Genomic DNA, 17,035 nt, shown 5'->3' with positions numbered 1-17,035 from the left:
ATTCCTGTCAGGGAAGGAGCTGAGGGCTGAGGACAAGCACAATCCCATAAATCCCAGCTTTGGGATCCCATAAATCCCAGCTTTGGGATCCCATAAATCCCATCTTTAACGTGAACTCCAAGCAGCTCCAGGTGTAGCTGGAAAAATGAACCCGAGGATTCGAGACCGGAGCAGGGAGAGGCTCGGGCGTGGCAGGAGAGGCTGCAGCCAGCCCGGGGCTATTTTTACCCCTCTCAGCTCCTCTCCTCTCCCAGGTTTATATTTAGAGCTGCTGGCATTCCTGCAGGAATTCGTGGTGCAGTTTTGTGGCAGGGAGGAGCTGATTCCCTGTAAACCATCCACAGCTTTTTGGGGAGGGGAAAGAAGATGAATACAGCACTTCTCCTCATCTTCATCATTCCCCCTAGTGTCTTTTCTGTTCCTTGCATCTTTCCTCACCCATATTTGGTCCTGACCAAAGGATCAAAGCAGATCCTCATTCACCTGAGTGTTTTTCCTGTTCCCTGCATCTTTCCTGGCCCAGGTTTGATCCTGACCAAAGATCAAAAGAGTTTATGGATGGAGACACCACTTCTCCTCATCTTCATCATTCACCCGAGTGTTTTTCCTGTTCCCTGCATCTTTCCTCACCCAGGTTTGATCGTGACCAAAGGATCAAAGGAGATCCTCATTCACCTGAGTGTTTTTCCTGTTTCTCCTGGCCCAGGTTTGATCCTGACCAAAGGATCGAAGGAGGTTATGGATGGAGACACCACTTCTCCTCATCTTCATCATTCACCCGAGTGTCTTTCCTGTTCCTTGCATCTTTCCTCACCCAGATTTGGTCCTGACCCAAGGATCAAAGGAGATCCTCATTCACCTGAGTGTTTTTCCTATTCCCTGCATCTTTCCTCGCCCAGGTTTGATCCTGACCAAAGATCAAATGAGGTTATGGATGGAGACACCACTTCTCCTCATCTTCATAATTTACCTGAGTGCCTTTCCTGTTCCCTGCATCTTTCTCAACCCAGATTTGGTCCTGACCAAAAGATCAAATGAGGTTATGGGTGGAGACACCACTTCTCCTCATTTTCCTCCTTTACCCGAACATTTTTCCTGTTCCCTGCATCTTTCCCAACCCAGATTCGATCCTGACCAAAGGATCAAAGGAGATCCTCTTTCACCTGAGTGTTTTTCCTGTTCCTGGCCCAGATTTGATCCTGACCAAAGCATCAAAGGAGGTTATGGATCTGCTTGGTGGGGAGTGATCAAAGCAGGAATTGCTTTGGCAAGCACCTTCCCAAGATCCCAAACTCCTGCTTGATGTCCCGATTATCCCATCCCAGCCCCTGCCAGGCTGGGATTTTGTCCCCAGTGCAGGACCAGGAGCTGGATTCGCTTCTGGATTTCCTGGATCTCCTTTGGAACCCAGAGCATCCTCGTTGTGTCCGAGCACGTTCCAGCAGCGCTGGGAAAACATTCCAATGGCTGAAACCCTGAAACTGGAATGGGGGTGTCTCCAACCCTCCCGCCTCCCTTCCCACCCCCGGCAAACCCCCCAAATCCAGGCACGGCCGGGCCTTCATGCTCAGCAAGGCGGGGGCTGAGCGGGGGCAGGGAATTCCCGGCATTTTCAGTGAATTCCCGGCATTTTCAGCGAATTCCCGGGATTTTCAGGGGATTCACCCGCTGCAGGGTGCCATGCCTCACCGCAGAGCCTGGCAGGCGCCCAGCCGAGTGTTTGCATTGCTGAGGGATCATCCTTTAAAGCTTTCGCATGCGGGCTGGGCGGTGCCGTTGTTGTCCTGGCGACGGGGATGCGGTGTGAGATGAGGCTGGAACGATGCGATCACTCTGGGGCCGTGCTGATAAGGCTGGGAGGGGGCTGGGGGGGTCTGGGGACAACCAGGGGAGAGCAGGACGGGGGACACCCAGGGGGAAGAGGAGACATCCAGGAGGAAGGGGCCAAGCTGCTCCAGACATGGGATGTGCAGGAAAGAGACGTTCCTTGTTGGGAAAATCATCCCTGAGAAGTTTTGGGGTCTGGTACCAAGGGGTGATTGTGCTCTTCAGATTGGGCTGGGGACTGAGAACAGCATTAAGAGCCCAGGGTGGTGCTGATAAACCTGGGAGGGCTCTGGGGACAACCAGGGAAGAGCTGGAGTGGGGACAGCCAGGGGAAAGGGGCTGAGCTGCTCCCTGTGGGGAGAAAACATCCCCGAGAAGTTTTGGGGTCTGTTTGGTACCAAGGGGTGATTGAGCTCTTCAGATTGGGCTGGGGACCGAGAGCAGCATTAAGAACCCAAGGTGGTGCTGATAAACCTGAGGAGGCTCTGGGGACAACCAGGGAAGAGCAGGAGTGGAGACATTCAGAAGGAAGGGGCTGAGCTGCTCCAGACATGGGATGTGCAAGAAAGTGAAGTTCCTTGGTGGGAAAATCATCTCTTAGAAGTTTTGGGGTCTGTTTCACCAAGGGGTGATTGAGCTCTTCAGATTGAGTTGGAGGCTGAAAGCAGTGTTAGAATCCAGGGCTGTTCATGGAAAATCCCCTGGTGGGGATGTCCAGAGGGAGAGGGATGCAGGAGGAGCATCCCCACACTGCTGGGGTTGGGAAGAGGAGAGGGACAGACCCAAACCTGCTCAGGCCTGAGGCTGGAACGGGCGTGGGACACTGATGTGCCATCCCTGGCAGTGTCCAAGGCCGGGCTGGACAAGGTCTGGAGCAACCTGGGACAGGGAATGGCATGAGATGATTCCCAAAGTCCCTCCAACCCAAACCAGTTTGGGATTCTGGGATTTCGTCTCTGTAAATCCAGGGAGTGCTGGATCCGTGCTGGGCAGGGGGAATTGCAGCGGGGCTGGAGCCCAAACCCCACACAGGCACGGGCAGCTCTTCCAGCGTGATCCTGGCAAGAGCCAAAGCGGGAAAGGCAAAGCCGCGCCCGGGCCGGCTCCGTGCCCCGAGGGTTTTCTTCCTTTAAGGGTTTTATTGCCTTAATCTCATCTGCGGTTAAGGCGATTCTGACGCCCAGTGGGAGGAGGCACCGGAGCTGGGATGGAGCTGGGATGGAGCTGGGATGGAACCAACCCCAAAAAGCAGGAGTTGTGGGGTAGAAATTCAGATCAGGATGCTGCCAACCCCAAAGAACAGCAACTATGGGGTGGGAATTGGGGTCAGGATTCTGCCAACCCCAAAAAGTAGCAGCTGTGGGGTAGAAATTGGGGTCAGGATTCTACCAACCCCAAAGAGCAGCAGTTGTGGGGTGAAAATTCAGGTCAGGATTCTGCCAGCCCCAAAAAGCAGCAGTTGTGGGGTGGAAATTCGGATCAGAATGCTGCGAACCCCAAAAAGGAGCAGCTGTGGGGTAGAAATTTGCATCAGGACATTGCCAACCCCAAAGAGCAGCAGCTGTGGGGTGGAAATTCAGGTCAGGATGCTGCCAACCCCAAAGAGCAGCAGCCTTGGGGCTGGGGGCCCATCCTGGTGCTGTCCATCCCCCTGAACCTGCTGTCCCCTTTCCCTGCAGGGCTCTGCCGTCCCTGGCAGCTCGAGGGAAGATGAACAAGATGAAAAACTTCAAGAGGAGATTTTCGCTGTCGGTGCCGCGCACGGAGACCATCGAGGAGTCCCTGACGGAGTTCACGGAGCAGTTCAACCAGCTCAACAACCAGAGGAACGAAGGTGAGGAGCCCTGGGCTGGGTGAGAGCCTCCCCAGGCACCCTCGGGGTTTGTGGAAGTGTCTGCCCCTCGTTCTGTGTGAGCAACACCTCGGCGTTAAAGCTGCACAGAGATTTGTCCTTCACCAGGAAAGGCGGATGGGAGGGACAGGAATTTGCACAAAATGGGGAGCTGTGGTTAAGGTGGAGGGTGGGAACGTGTGGGATCTCCCCAGAAGAGGGGGGTGACCCCTGTGGGGGATTCAGCTGATGTTCCCAAAGCCAAAGGGGCTGTTCTGTCCTGGGGGCTCGCTGGAGCAGCCTTTGCTACACCCTGTGCGTTGGTTTTGAGCATGCAGGGAGATGAGGGGTTAAATCCAAACCTGGGCACAGCCCCTGTGCCAACACAACCCCCAGAACGGGCTGGGGCACATCTCAGGGAGATGAGGGGTTAAATCCAAACCTGGGCACATCCCCTGAGCCAACACAGCCCCCAGAACGGGCTGGGGCACATCTCAGGGAGATGAGGGGTTAAATCCAAACCTGGGCACATCCCCTGAGCCAACACAACCCCCAGAACGGGCTGGGGCAGGGCCCAGGGAGATGAGGGGTTAAATCCAAACCTGGGCACAGCCCCTGTGCCAACACAGCCCCCAGGCAGGCTGGGGCACATCTCAGGGAGATGAGGGGTTAAATCGCAGCCTGGGCACAGGTGCAGGCTGGGGCAGGCTCAGGGCAGGCTGGGGATGCTGCAGGCGCTGGGAGCAGCCCAGCCTGGGCAGCCGTGCTTGGGCAGAGCTGGGCAGGGCTTGGGCAGAGCTGGGCAGAGCCAGGCAGAGCTGGGCTGGGCTTTGCCCTGTCCCATATGGATACAGGATCCCAAACTGGGGAATTTATAGGATTTATGGGATTGTGCTTGTCCTCAGCCCTCAGCTCCTTCCCTGACAGGAATTTCTCAGAGAGCTGGGGCAGAGCCTGAGGAACTGGGCAGAGCCTGGGGAGCCAGGCTGGTCCTGGGGAGCTGGGCAGAGCTGGGCTGGGCTCAGGGAGCTGGGCAAAGCCTGGCAGAGCTTGGGGAGCCAGGCTGAGCTTGGGGAGCTGGGCAGAGCCAGGCTGGGCTCAGAGAGCTGGGCAGAGCCTGGCTGGGCTCAGAGAGCTGGGCAGAGCCTGGCAGAGCTGGGCAGAGCTTGGGGAGCCAGGCTGGGCTCAGGGAGCTGGGCAGAGCCTGGCAGAGCTGGGCAGAGCTTGGGGAGCTGGACAGAGCCAGGCTGGGCTCAGAGAGCTGGGCAGAGCCTGGCAGAGCTGGGCAGAGCTTGGGGAGCTGGGCAGAGGCAGGCTGGGCTCAGGGAGCTGGGCAGAGCCTGGCAGAGCTGGGCAGAGCTTGGGGAGCTGGGCAGAGCCAGGCTGGGCTCAGGGAGCTGGGCAGAGCCAGGCTGGGCTTGCCCCAGGTAAATCCCAGCCACCCCACGCTGCCTCCTGCCAGCTGTGCCACAGCCCGGCCCTCCCCGTGCCCCCAGCTCCCTTTCAGGCTCTGTTTGCCCTCTCTGAAGGGGCTGAGCCCTGATGTCAGTGCCTGGCGCCAGCAGGGAGGGCCCGGCCGTGCCAGCCTGGCTGCCCAGGGTGCTGGAGCTCGCTCGGGGCTGCAGCTTTTCCCTTCCTGGCAGGGCCCCTGGGGCTGTCCCTGGGCTCTCTGTGTCCCCATGAGCCAGAGCCCACCCTGGTGACAGCCAGGGCCAGCTCAGGTGCTCCTGGCTCCGGGGACAGGGGCAGATCCCAGCAGGGACCAACACCTGGGCTCTCCTTTCCTCAGGGAATTGCCTGGAGTTTGGTTTGCCCTCTTTTCCCCTCCAGCCTCAGAAATCCCTGGCTGCAAATCCCAAACCCTGGTGGCTGTGAGTGCCAGAATCACAAAATCAGGGAAGATTTGGCTTGGAAGGGACCCCAAAACTTCTCCCGTTCCTCTCCCACCACCCCAGGCTGCTCTGGCTCCTGTGGGGGGACAGGCAGGGGACAAAGCCACCCCATCTGCTGAGAAGTCCCCAGCTCCCCATCCCCTCGTTCTCACCACCTCACCCTCACAGATGCTGATAAAAGGAGGAAAAACAGGTTTGGGTTTTGTTTTTCTTTTTCCAGGCTGGAAAATCAAACAGCTTTCCAGCCTGGACACATCCTGTCCCCAGCAATGTCACCTTGGTGCAACCTGAGTCAGGTTTTACAGAGGGATCAGGGCTGGGTGGGTTTGATAAGAGCTGGGGGCATCCAGCAGCACCCCCCAAACACCCCCAGCCTGCTCTGCCCTCCCAAAATTCAGTTTTTGGGCTGGAAAGGGACAAACCAGAGCCAGCTCTGACCTCGGGAGCACCAGGCCCTGAGGAAATGATGATGAGGGGGAGGAAGGAGGGTGAAGAAACCAAGCCTGGAGAGGAGGCAAAGAAATTCAAAGTTCAAATTCACACTCAGAAAAAAAATTCAAAGTTCTGATTCACACTCAGCAAAGGAATTCAAAGTTCAAATTCACACTCAGAAAAGGAATTCAGGGTTCCAAGGCAGGCAGGCAGAGGAGGGTCCTGGCCCCTTTCCTTGTGAGATCAAAGCTTGTTTGGGCAGAGGAGGAGTTGAAATGTATAAATGTATTTATAAAAAGGGCTGCCTGTGTCTGCTCCCCTTCCTTTGATACGGCAGCAGCCTCGTTCCTTCCCTGTCAGGGAATTCTGCTCGCCCACAGCTGCACCCTGCCAGGTCCTGCAGGGTCCTGCAAGCCCACAGCTTCACCCTGAGCTCCCTGCAGGGTCCTGCAAGCCCACAGCTTCACACCAAGGTCCTGCAAGCCCACAGCTTCACACCAAGGTCCTGCAAGCCCACAGTTTCACACTAAGGTCCTGCAAGGCCACAGCTTCACCCTGAGCTCCCTGCAGGGTCCTGCAAGCCCACAGCTTCACCCTGAGCTCCCTGCAAGGTCCTGCAAGCCCACAGCTTCACACCAAGGTCCTGCAAGCCCACAGCTTCACCCTGAGCTCCCTGCAGGGTCCTGCAAGCCCACAGCTTGTTTGGAAATACAAATCTGTCATTCCTCTCACACTGGACGTGTCCAGCTTGTGGATTCACCTCTGATTTTACATCAAATATGACAAAGAGTTTGACCCAGTGCTCTCAGAGCTGCTGGTTTGCAGGCTGCACCTTTTACCCAGCTTTGTTTTTGTTCCACCTGTGGCAACCAGCACAAATTCACCCAAAATGTCATTTCCAGCAGGTTCTCATCCTCCATTCAGCCAGACCTTAAATATCCTTTGCTTTCCTTGATTAAAATCTGCTTGGCAAACGAGGAAGTTCAGAAAGATTCGGTCCAGTTGAATGCATCCACATTATTCTCATACCTGTGGTTAACTCAGGGGACGTTTCCTGATTGTTGCTGTGAAAGCAGATGGAGGGAAATGGGCAGGGAGCAGAGGATGGGCAGGGTTTTACAAAGCCCTGGCACCGTTTCAGCCCCTCTGAAGCACCGGGGGAGGCGTGGGCTGGGCACCCAGCGCTGCCCTCCCTGTGCCCATGGCACAAACCCCCGGCCCTTGCCAGGTCACTGCCCTGCCAGCTCCGATCCGTCAGCCCAGCAAACCGCAGCCAGGGCCCAGCCCTGCCCAGCAGCCCTGAAAATCCAGCCCTGCCTCCCTCCCTGGGCAGCCATGAGATCATCCCCGCAGCAGGGATTGTCCCTGAGCCCGGGGACAGGGACAGGGCAGGGACAGGGCAGGGACAGGGACAGGGACAGGGAAGGGGCAGGGGCAGGGACAGGGACAGGGACAGGGCAGGGACAGGGACAGGGACAGGGGCAGGGAAGGGGCAGGGGCAGGGACAGGGACAGGGACAGGGCAGGGACAGGGGCAGGGAAGGGGCAGGGGCAGGGAAGGGGCAGGGGCAGGGACAGGGACAGGGCATGGACAGGGACAGGGACAGGGACAGGGACAGGGACAGGGCATGGACAGGGACAGGACAGGGACAGGGACAGGGACAGGGACAGGGACAGGGCAGGGACAGGGACAGGGACAGGGACAGGGCTCAGCCTGGGGCACCCCCAGGGAAATTTCACTGCTCTGGGGAAGAAAAACCCCTGTGGGGGTGTTCACAGGGATGCCAGGACAGGGAAGAGATGGGAATCTTGACTCCATGTTGAAGGCTGATATTATATTATATTATGTTATATTATGTTATATTATGTTATATTATGTTATATTATGTTATGTTATATTATATTATATTATATTATATTATATTATATTATATTATATTATATTATATTATATTATATTATATCATAATCATATCTATCATATCATATCATATCATTATTCTAAAAAACGAAAGGCCCAAATAAGGGGTACTAAAAGCGATTTCAGCATTTATTTATTTATTTAATTTATTTACAAAAAGTGATTTCAGCATTTATTTATTTATTTTATTTACTAAAAGTGATTTCAGCATTTATTCTAATAAAAAGGAAGGCCCAAAGCAAGGGGTGCTAAAAGGGGCAGAGCACTTCTTAGTGATTTACATTTGGGATTTTCTGTCACACCCCTGGTGGCAGGCAGGGTGTGCTCTGGCAATGCTGAGGGTGGCAGAGCACTGGGGTAGATTTGGAATTTCTGTCACACCCCTGTGGTGTGCTCTGGCAATGCTGAGGGTGGTGATGCCCCAGGAATCCGGAGCAAAACTCAGAATTCCCTCTGGCCACAGAGAGGGAAGAAGAGATTCCCCAGAGCATCCCTGTCCCGCCCTCGCTCCTTGGTGCTCCTGCCGCCCCTCCAGCAGCTCAGTCTTGTGAAACACGCCACTCACTTGTTTTTTCAAATTTTAAAAGTTTAATAGCAATGAAATGGTTATAAAAATAGTAATGCAATTAGAGTAATAACAATTTGGACAAATTGAATTAGGACAATACGAGACAATAAATACAAAGAGTTATGGATGCCTGGGTACCTTTTCTGGGCAGCACGAGCCCAAAAAAGGACCCACGTTAACAGAGGATTAACCCTTAACAGCAACAGCCTGTGGCATATTCATACACCTCACCCATGATGCACAAATTCCACTCAAACACAGGATTCTGTCTGGGCAGTGTCAGCTTCTTCCTCTGAATCCTGACAGCGCCTTTGAGGTGGGAAGAAGTTCATTTCTCCTGATAATGGAGCAATAAATTCTCTTTCTCTGAAAGATTCAGGTGTGCTGTGGCTGCTATCTCACTGCCAGTCCTTTCTTTTAAAAGTCTCCTACATAGCAAACTTTCTATTTTAACATTTTTATAACCTAAAACTATATTTAACACACTACTGAAGAGAATTGATACAGCATCACTTTCTAACACAACACATATAATACTCATTTGAATATTTGCAAAAAAAAATAGATGCGTTTTTCACACTCTGCTTTCCTCTCGTCCCCAGACCTGGCCCAGGGTCACCTGCAGCTGGCACAGCTGGGCAGGGAGGTGGCAGCTGATGGCAGCCCCGTGTCCCCAACCGAGGGACAGGGCCGGTCCCCGGTGGGCGCCGTGCGCTACCGCAACCACGGCCAGCGCCGCTGCTCCATGGAGGCAAGTGCTGGGGACAGGGGGACAGGGGACAGGGGGACAGGGGGACAGCTGGGTCAGTGCTGGGGACAGGGGGACAGGGGACAGGGGACAGGGGGACAGGGGGACATGGGGACAGCTGGGTCAGTGCTGGGGACAGGGGGACGGGACAGGGGGACAGGGGGACAGGGGGACAGCTGGGTCAGTGCTGGGGACAGGGGGACAGGGGGACAGCTGGGTGAGTGCTGGGGACAGGGGGACAGGGGGACATGGGGACAGCTGGGTCAGTGCTGCGGACAGGGGGACAGGGGGACAGCTGGGTCAGTGCTGGGGTCAGGGGGACAGGGGACAGCTGGGTCAGTGCTGGGGACAGGGGGACAGGGGGACAGCTGGGTCAGTGCTGGGGTCAGGGGGACAGGGGACAGCTGGGTCAGTGCTGGGGACAGGGGGACAGGGGACAGGGGGACAGCTGGGTCAGTGCTGGGGACAGGGGGACAGCTGGGTGAGTGTTGGGGACATGGGGACACAGGGACATGGGGACAGCTGGGTGAGTGCTGGGGACATGGGGACACAGGGACATGGGGACAGCTGGGTGTCACCTCCCTGTGGGCTGGGTGCCCTCTGGGATGTGGCAGTGTCACACACCAGCCCTGGCATCCTCTGCTGTGACTGCCACCGTGTGCCACCACCCCCTTCCCTTGAGTGGCGCTGCCATGTGGGATTTTTGGGGTTCCCCGTGGCAGGAAGGAATGATGAATGTGACTCCATGTTCTTAGAGGGCTAATTTATTATTTTATTATATTTATAATATATATTATTTATAACATTATGATATTTATAATATAGACATTATATATTATGTTATATTATGTTATATTATGTTATATTGTATTATGTTACCTTATATTATATTACATTACATTATATTACATTATATTATATTATATTATATTACATTACATTACATTATATTATATTATATTATATTATATTATATTATATTATATTATATTATATTATATTATATTATATTATATTATATTATATTATATTATATTATATTATATTATATTATATTATTGTACTCTACTATATTATACTATACTATATTATATTTACATCACATTATATTACATTAATTCTATTCTATTCTATTCTATGAAATTATAAGAAATTCTATGAAATTATAAGAAATTCTATACTAGACCTGTACTGAACTATAGACAAGTGATACTTCAGAAGTCCAGAAAAAAATGAATAATAAAAACCCATGACTGACCAGAGTCCAACACAGCTGGCTTTGATTGGTCGTTAATTAAAACCAATTCACATGAAACCAATCAAACAATCACCTGTGGGATAAACAATCTCCAACCACATTCCAAAGCAGCCAAACACAGCAGAAGCAAATCAGGTAATTATTATTTTCCTTTTCCTCTGAGCCTTCTCAGCTTCCCAGGAGAAGAATCCTGGGCTAAGAGGATTTTCCAGAAAATGTGACGGTGACGCTGCCACGTCAGTGGCAGAGCGCTTCCCCTTGGGATTCCTCGTGTCACCTCCCTGTCCCCTCCTGCAGGACGTCAGCCGGCGCCTCTCGCTGCCCATGGACATCCGGCTGCCGCCCGAGTTCCTGCAGAAGCTGCAGATGGAGAGCCTGGAGCTGCCCAAGCCCCTGAGCAGGATGTCCCGCCGCGCCTCCCTTGTGAGTGACCCCGAGCAGAGGTGTCCCCCTGTCCTGCCGTGCCAGCTCCCCCGGCTGTCACCGAGGTCCCCTCACATCCCTGCCCGCTCCCAGCCCTTCCTGCACAGCGCCGGCAGCACCAGGAGGAGCTGAGAGAGCTGGGAGAGGGTTTGGAGAAATCTGGGAAGGGTTTGGAGAGTCCTGAGAGAACCAGGGAAGGGTTTGGAGAGTCCTGAGGGAGTTGGGGAAGAGTCTGGAGAATCCTGGAAAGGGTTTGGAGAAATACTGAGGGAGCTGGGAAAGGGAATGGAGAGTCCTGAGGGAACCAGGGAAGGGTTTGGAGAGTCCTGAGAGAGGATTTGGAGGAGCTGGGAAGGGTTTGGAGGGTCCTGAGGGAGGATTTGGAGGAGTTGAGGGAGCTGGGGAAAGGTTTGGAGGAGCTGGGAAGGGTTTGGAGAAACCTGAGGGAGCTGGGAAGGGTTTGGAGAAATCTGGGAAGGGTTTGGAGAGTCCTGAGGGAGCTGGGAAGGATTTGGAGAGTCCTGAGGGAGCTGGGGAAGGGTTTGGAGAATCCTGAGGGAGCTGGGAAGGGTTTGGAGAGTCCTGAGGGAGCTGGGGAGGGTTTGGAGAGTCCTGAGGGAGCTGGGGAGGGTTTGGAGAATCCTGAGGGAGCTGGGAAGGGTTTGGAGAGCCCTGAGGGAGCTGGGCAGGGTTTGGAGAGTCCTGAGGGAGCTGGGCAGGGTTTGGAGAGTCCTGAGGGAGCTGGGCAGGGTTTGGAGAGTCCTGAGGGAGCTGGGAAGGGTTTGGAGAATCCTGAGGGAGCTGGGAAGGGTTTGGAGAGTCCTGAGGGAGCTGGGCAGGGGCTCAGCCTGGAGCAAAGGAGGCTCAGGGGGAATTCCTGGCTCTGCACAACTCCTGCCAGGAGGGCACAGCCGGGGGGGATTTGGGATCTTATCCCAGGGAACTGGGACAGGAGGAGAGGGAACGGCCTCAGGCTGGGCTGGGGAGGCTCAGGTTGGACATGAGCAGGAATTTCCTCATGGAAAGGGCTGGAAGGGGCTGCCCAGGGGGGTTTGGAGCGCCCATCCCTGGAGGTGGCACTGAGTGCTCAGGGTGGGGATCGGGCACAGCCTGGACTCGATGATCCCACAGGGATTTTCCAGCCTCACTAATTCCATGATTCCACGATTCTCCCTTCCCCACCTGCCCCTGCTGGGCCATTCCCCCCTCCCTTCCTCCCTCCCCTGTGCACACCTGGCTGCCCTCTCAGCCTGGCTCCCTCCCAAAGCAGGAGAGGGAAACCCTCCTGCAGCTCAGCCCAAATGCAAATGGGGATAAATAATGAATCAGCCTTGGCTCCAGTGCTGGCATTTCCCTTCCTTTGCTGCTGCAGCAGCAGAAATAGGAACAAAAACTCTGTGCACAACAAACCAGGAGCAAAAATCTCCCTGTGCAGACACCAGAGGTGCCCAGAGGTGCCCACGTACCACAGCCAGGCCTCAGGAGGCATTTTTGGGACACGGGGTGCCCCTTCAGGAGGAAGAGGAGGGACGGAGAGCTGGAATTCACCTGCCTGTGCTGTCTGAGCAATAAAACAAAGCCATGGCGATGTGTCATTAATATTCACGAGCCCCTCATGAATAAGGAATGTGGCTCTGGGGGTTGTTCCAGCACCTTCACTCCCCTGCTCAGGACAAGGCATTTCCCGGGATACACGGAGGGTTTGGGCAGCAGATGGAGTAAAAATCCCAATTTGTTTCTTTCGTCTTTCAATGTCTAATTTCATTTATCAGCAAACCTAAAGTTTATTTGTAAAATCAAATATCTTTTTCCATGCACCAATCAGTGGAATCCTTCCCATTTGGGCAGCAAATGGAGTAAAAATCCCAAAAATTGTCACTGCCCAGTGTCCCTGGAAACCCTTCTGGAGGTGAAGCCATCCCTGGATGAGGTTCCCTCCTCCCCAGTGATGTTTTCCTTTCTCTCTCACAGTCAGACATTGGCTTTGGGAAGCTGGAAACCTACGTTAAACTGGACAAACTGGGAGAGGTGAGTAATCTGTGACACCCCTGGAAGGAATTCAATGAAATTCAAAGGGCAAAAATCTTCAATATCCAGAAATTTCCAGAGCAAGTTTTTCTTGTGGAGCTCAGACCTGGTGCTGCCACCTCGAATGGTCCTTCCTCCAAATGTTTTGGGCACGCCAGTGCTGTGCCACGCTGGTGTTAGGAAAATTAATCCACAAACATCAGAGATTTATGGCCAAAAAGGAGACACAGAGGAGTCTTGACTTTATTTGAATAAAGGGAGAGGCCATGGGGCATTTCCCTGGGATCTCCCAAATTTTTGGAGGATGCAGCCTCCTTTTTATCCCAATTTCCAGCCACATTTCCCTTCTCTCTTTCCCCATTTCTGAGGTATTTGAGAGGTTCAGACTTCCCAAAACACCTGATACCAATGATTCCCCTCTAATCCTCTATATTCCCTATATTCCCTAACCCTCTAATTCCCCTATAACCCTCCCTTTTCATTTTTAATTCTTATGGAATTTAGGGGTTTTCCCCATTGTTTCTTTCACCTTTCAATATCCAATTTCATTTATCAGCAAAGCTAAACTTTATTTGTAAAATCAAATACCTTTTACCATTCATCAAGCAGTGGAATCCTTCCCATTGTTTATCTCTCAGTGCTGGTTTTATCTACCCACAGCTTGTTTGGAAATACAAATCTGTCATTCCTCTCACACTGGAAGTGTCCAGGTTGTGGATTCACCTCTGATTTTACATCAAATATGACAAAGAGTTTGACCCAGTGCTCTCAGAGCTGCTGGTTTGCAGGCTGCACCTTTTACCCAGCTTTGTTTTTGTTCCACCTGTGGCAACCAGCACAAATTCACCCAAAATGTCATTTCCAGCAGGTTCTCATCCTCCATTCAGCCAGACCTTAAATATCCTTTGCTTTCCTTGATTAAAATCTGCTTGGCAAACGAGGAAGTTCAAAAATATTTGGTCCAGTTGAATGAATACATGTTATTTTCATACAGGGGACGTTTCCTGATTGTTGCTGTGACAGCAGATGGAGGGGAATGGGCAGGGAGCAGAGGAGGGGTTTTGCAAAATTGAATTAATCCTTGTTTGTAAAGACAAACCCAGCATTCCTCGCACTGGGAAATGTCCCTGTGACGCTGTTCACAGGGGTCTCAGGATGAGGGAAGAGACGAGGATCTGGCTCCGTGTTTCAGAAGGCTGATTTATTATTTTATTATATATTACATTAAAACTGTACTAAAATAATAGAAGAAAAGGTTTCATCAGAAGGCTGGCTAAGAATGGAAAGGAATGATAACAAAGGTTTGTGTCTTGGACAGAGAGTCTGAGCTAGCAGGGCTGTGATTTGCCATTAATTAGAAACAATTTTATGAGACCAATCACAGATGCACCTGTTGCATTCCACAGCAGCGCGTAATTAATGTTTACACATTGTTCCTGAGGCCTCTCAGCTTCTCAGGAAGAGAAAAACCCTAAGGAAGGGATTTTTCATGACAAGCTGTCTGCGCCATGTCCCCAGGGCACCTACGCCACGGTGTTCAAGGGCCGCAGCAAGCTGACAGAGAACCTGGTGGCGCTGAAGGAAATCCGCCTGGAGCACGAGGAGGGCGCTCCCTGCACGGCCATCCGGGAAGGTGAGGCTGGGAAGGGCTTTCCTTGGGCTCCCAGAGGGATTTGGGGTGGCTGTGACCCCGCTCAGCCCCGCTGTCCCCGCAGTGTCGCTGCTCAAGAACCTCAAGCACGCCAACATCGTCACCCTGCACGACATCATCCACACCGAGCGCTGCCTCACGCTCGTCTTCGAGTACCTGGTGGGTCTGGGGGCTCCTCTGGGGGCTGGGCGGGCGAGGGAAGGACAGACTGACGCGTCCCTCCCCCCGCAGGACAACGACCTCAAGCAGTACCTGGAGAACTGCGGGAACCTGATGAGCGTGCACAACGTGAAGGTGAGGGGCGTGCGGGGCCCTCTTCCCTGCTCCTCGTCCTGGCCGGGGCGGTTTGGGGCTGGGAGAGGCTGGAGATCCCTTCACCCTTCATTTCCTGCTCCCTTTGCCCTTTCTGAGGCTGGAGATCCCTTCGGTTCCTGCTCCTTTTCCCCTTTCTGAGGCTGGAGATCCCTTCGGTTCCTGCTCCTTTTCCCCTTTCTGGGGCTGGAGATCCTCTTGCTCTCCAGTTTCTGCTCCCTTTGCCCTGAGGCTGGAGATCCCCTCACCCTCCAGTTCTTGCTCCATTTCCCCTTTCTGAGGCTGGATATCCCTTCAGTTCCCGCTCCCTTTGCCCATTTTGAGGCTGAAGATTCCTTCACCCTTCAGTCCTTGCTCCCTTTTCCCCTTTCTGAGGCTGAAGAACCCCTCACCCTTCAGTTCCCACTCCCTTTGTCCTTTCTGAGCCTGGAGATCACTCCACCCTCCAGTTCTTGCTCCTTTTGCCTTTTCTGAGTCTGAAGATCCCCTCACCCTTGAGTCTTTGCTCCTTTTCCCCTTTCTGAGGCTGGAGATCCCTCCAGTTCTTGCTCCTTTTGCCCTTTTTCTGAGGCTTCCCATTTCATTTCCTAAATGAAATCGCTGCACATTCACATTTCACTCGTCCCATCCCGTGACCCTTTCCCAGAACTCAGTTCCGAGGGGTCTTTCCTGCCCACAACATCCAAATTCCTCAAGGCAGGTTGAGTTTTAGTCCTAAATGCACCTTCCTCCTCCTCCTCCTCCTCCTCCTCCTCCTCTGTGGTGGTGCTTGTGGGTCCCCAGGACGAGGGAAGAGATGAGAATCTTGACTCCATGTTTCAGAAGGCTGATTTCTTATTTTATGATAGATATTATATTGCATTATATTATATTATATTACATTACATTACATTACATTACATTACATTACATTATATTATATTATATTGCATTATATTGCATTATATTATATTATATTATGAAAGTGACATATTAAAAATATACTAAAGAAAAGAGAAAGGAGACATCAGAAGGCTGGAAAAGGAAGGAACGACAGTAAAATCTTGTGACTCCTCAGAGTCCCAACACAGCTGACTATGATTGGCCATTAATTAAAAAATAATCACACGAGACCAATCACAGATGCACCTGTTGCATTCCACAGCAGCAGATAACCATTGTTCACATTTCATTTCTGAGGCCTCTCAGGAGAAGAATCCTAATGAAAGGATTTTTTTTGTAAAATATCTCTGTGACATTTCTCCTCCTCCCCGCAGATCTTCATGTTCCAGCTGCTCCGTGGCCTGGCTTATTGCCACGGCAGGAAAATCCTGCACCGAGACCTCAAACCCCAGAACCTGCTCATCAACGAGCGGGGGGAGCTCAAGCTGGCTGATTTTGGTAGGTGAAGCCCCCCAGGGACGGTGCAGGATTGGGATAAAAAGGGGGAGCAGCTCCTCGATGTGTGTCCCTGCCGCCCTCAGGGTTAGCCAGGGCCAAGTCTGTCCCCACCAAAACCTACTCCAACGAGGTGGTGACGCTGTGGTACCGGCCCCCCGATGTCCTGCTGGGCTCCACCGAGTACTCCACGCCCATCGACATGTGGTGAGCACCCACCGAGCTGCCCCGCGGCTCGCCAGGAGGGGTCCGGCCTTTCCATCCTCATCCTCACCGCGTTGGCTACAACAGGGGTGGGGGGGCTCTCCCGGGGATGTTTTCACTGTCCCCAGGGCTCTCCCAGAGCTGTTTTACCTGTCTCCTGAGGCTTTTTACACCAGAGGGTTTGGGGCTCTCCCCGAGCATATTTTCCCTGCCCCAAGGGCTCTCCCAGAACAGTTTCCCTGTCCCCAGGGTGTCCCATTGCAGATTTCCGTGTCCCATTGCAGATTTCCCTGTCCCCATGTCCCCAGGGCTCTCCCAGAACAGTTTCCCTGTCCCCAGGGCTCTCCCAGTGCAGATTTCCCTGTCCCCTGGTTCTGTTGACAGCAGAGCTTTGGGGGCTTTTCCAAATCTGTTTCCCCTGTCCCCTGAGGCTTTTTACACCAGAGGGTTTGGGGCTCTTCCAGAGCAATTTTCCCTGTCCCCGGAGCTCTCCCAGTGCAGATTTCCCTGTCCCCAGAGCAGTTTTTCCTGTCCCCATGTCCTCAGGCTCTCCCAGAGCAGTTT

General features: G+C 53.1%; 1 protein-coding gene across 1 annotated transcript in view; it reads left to right on the top strand.

Annotated features, from left to right (window-relative positions):
- CDK18 (cyclin dependent kinase 18) overlaps nt 1-17,035 on the top strand; it is a 45,895-nt gene that overhangs the window by 18,314 nt on the left and 10,546 nt on the right. The window contains exons 2-10 of the mRNA XM_058819334.1: nt 3,507-3,661; nt 9,073-9,221; nt 10,774-10,899; nt 12,871-12,927; nt 14,446-14,560; nt 14,643-14,737; nt 14,810-14,872; nt 16,147-16,270; nt 16,354-16,474. Of these exons, the coding sequence (XP_058675317.1) occupies nt 3,538-3,661; nt 9,073-9,221; nt 10,774-10,899; nt 12,871-12,927; nt 14,446-14,560; nt 14,643-14,737; nt 14,810-14,872; nt 16,147-16,270; nt 16,354-16,474 (974 nt within the window). The 5' untranslated portion in view covers nt 3,507-3,537. The remainder of the gene's footprint in view (nt 1-3,506; nt 3,662-9,072; nt 9,222-10,773; nt 10,900-12,870; nt 12,928-14,445; nt 14,561-14,642; nt 14,738-14,809; nt 14,873-16,146; nt 16,271-16,353; nt 16,475-17,035) is intronic.

Source organism: Ammospiza caudacuta, chromosome 24 (genome assembly GCF_027887145.1).
Source record: "Ammospiza caudacuta isolate bAmmCau1 chromosome 24, bAmmCau1.pri, whole genome shotgun sequence".
In the NCBI taxonomy this organism is placed as follows: Eukaryota; Metazoa; Chordata; class Aves; order Passeriformes; family Passerellidae; genus Ammospiza; species Ammospiza caudacuta.
This window is presented reverse-complemented; position numbering and strand designations above follow the sequence as displayed.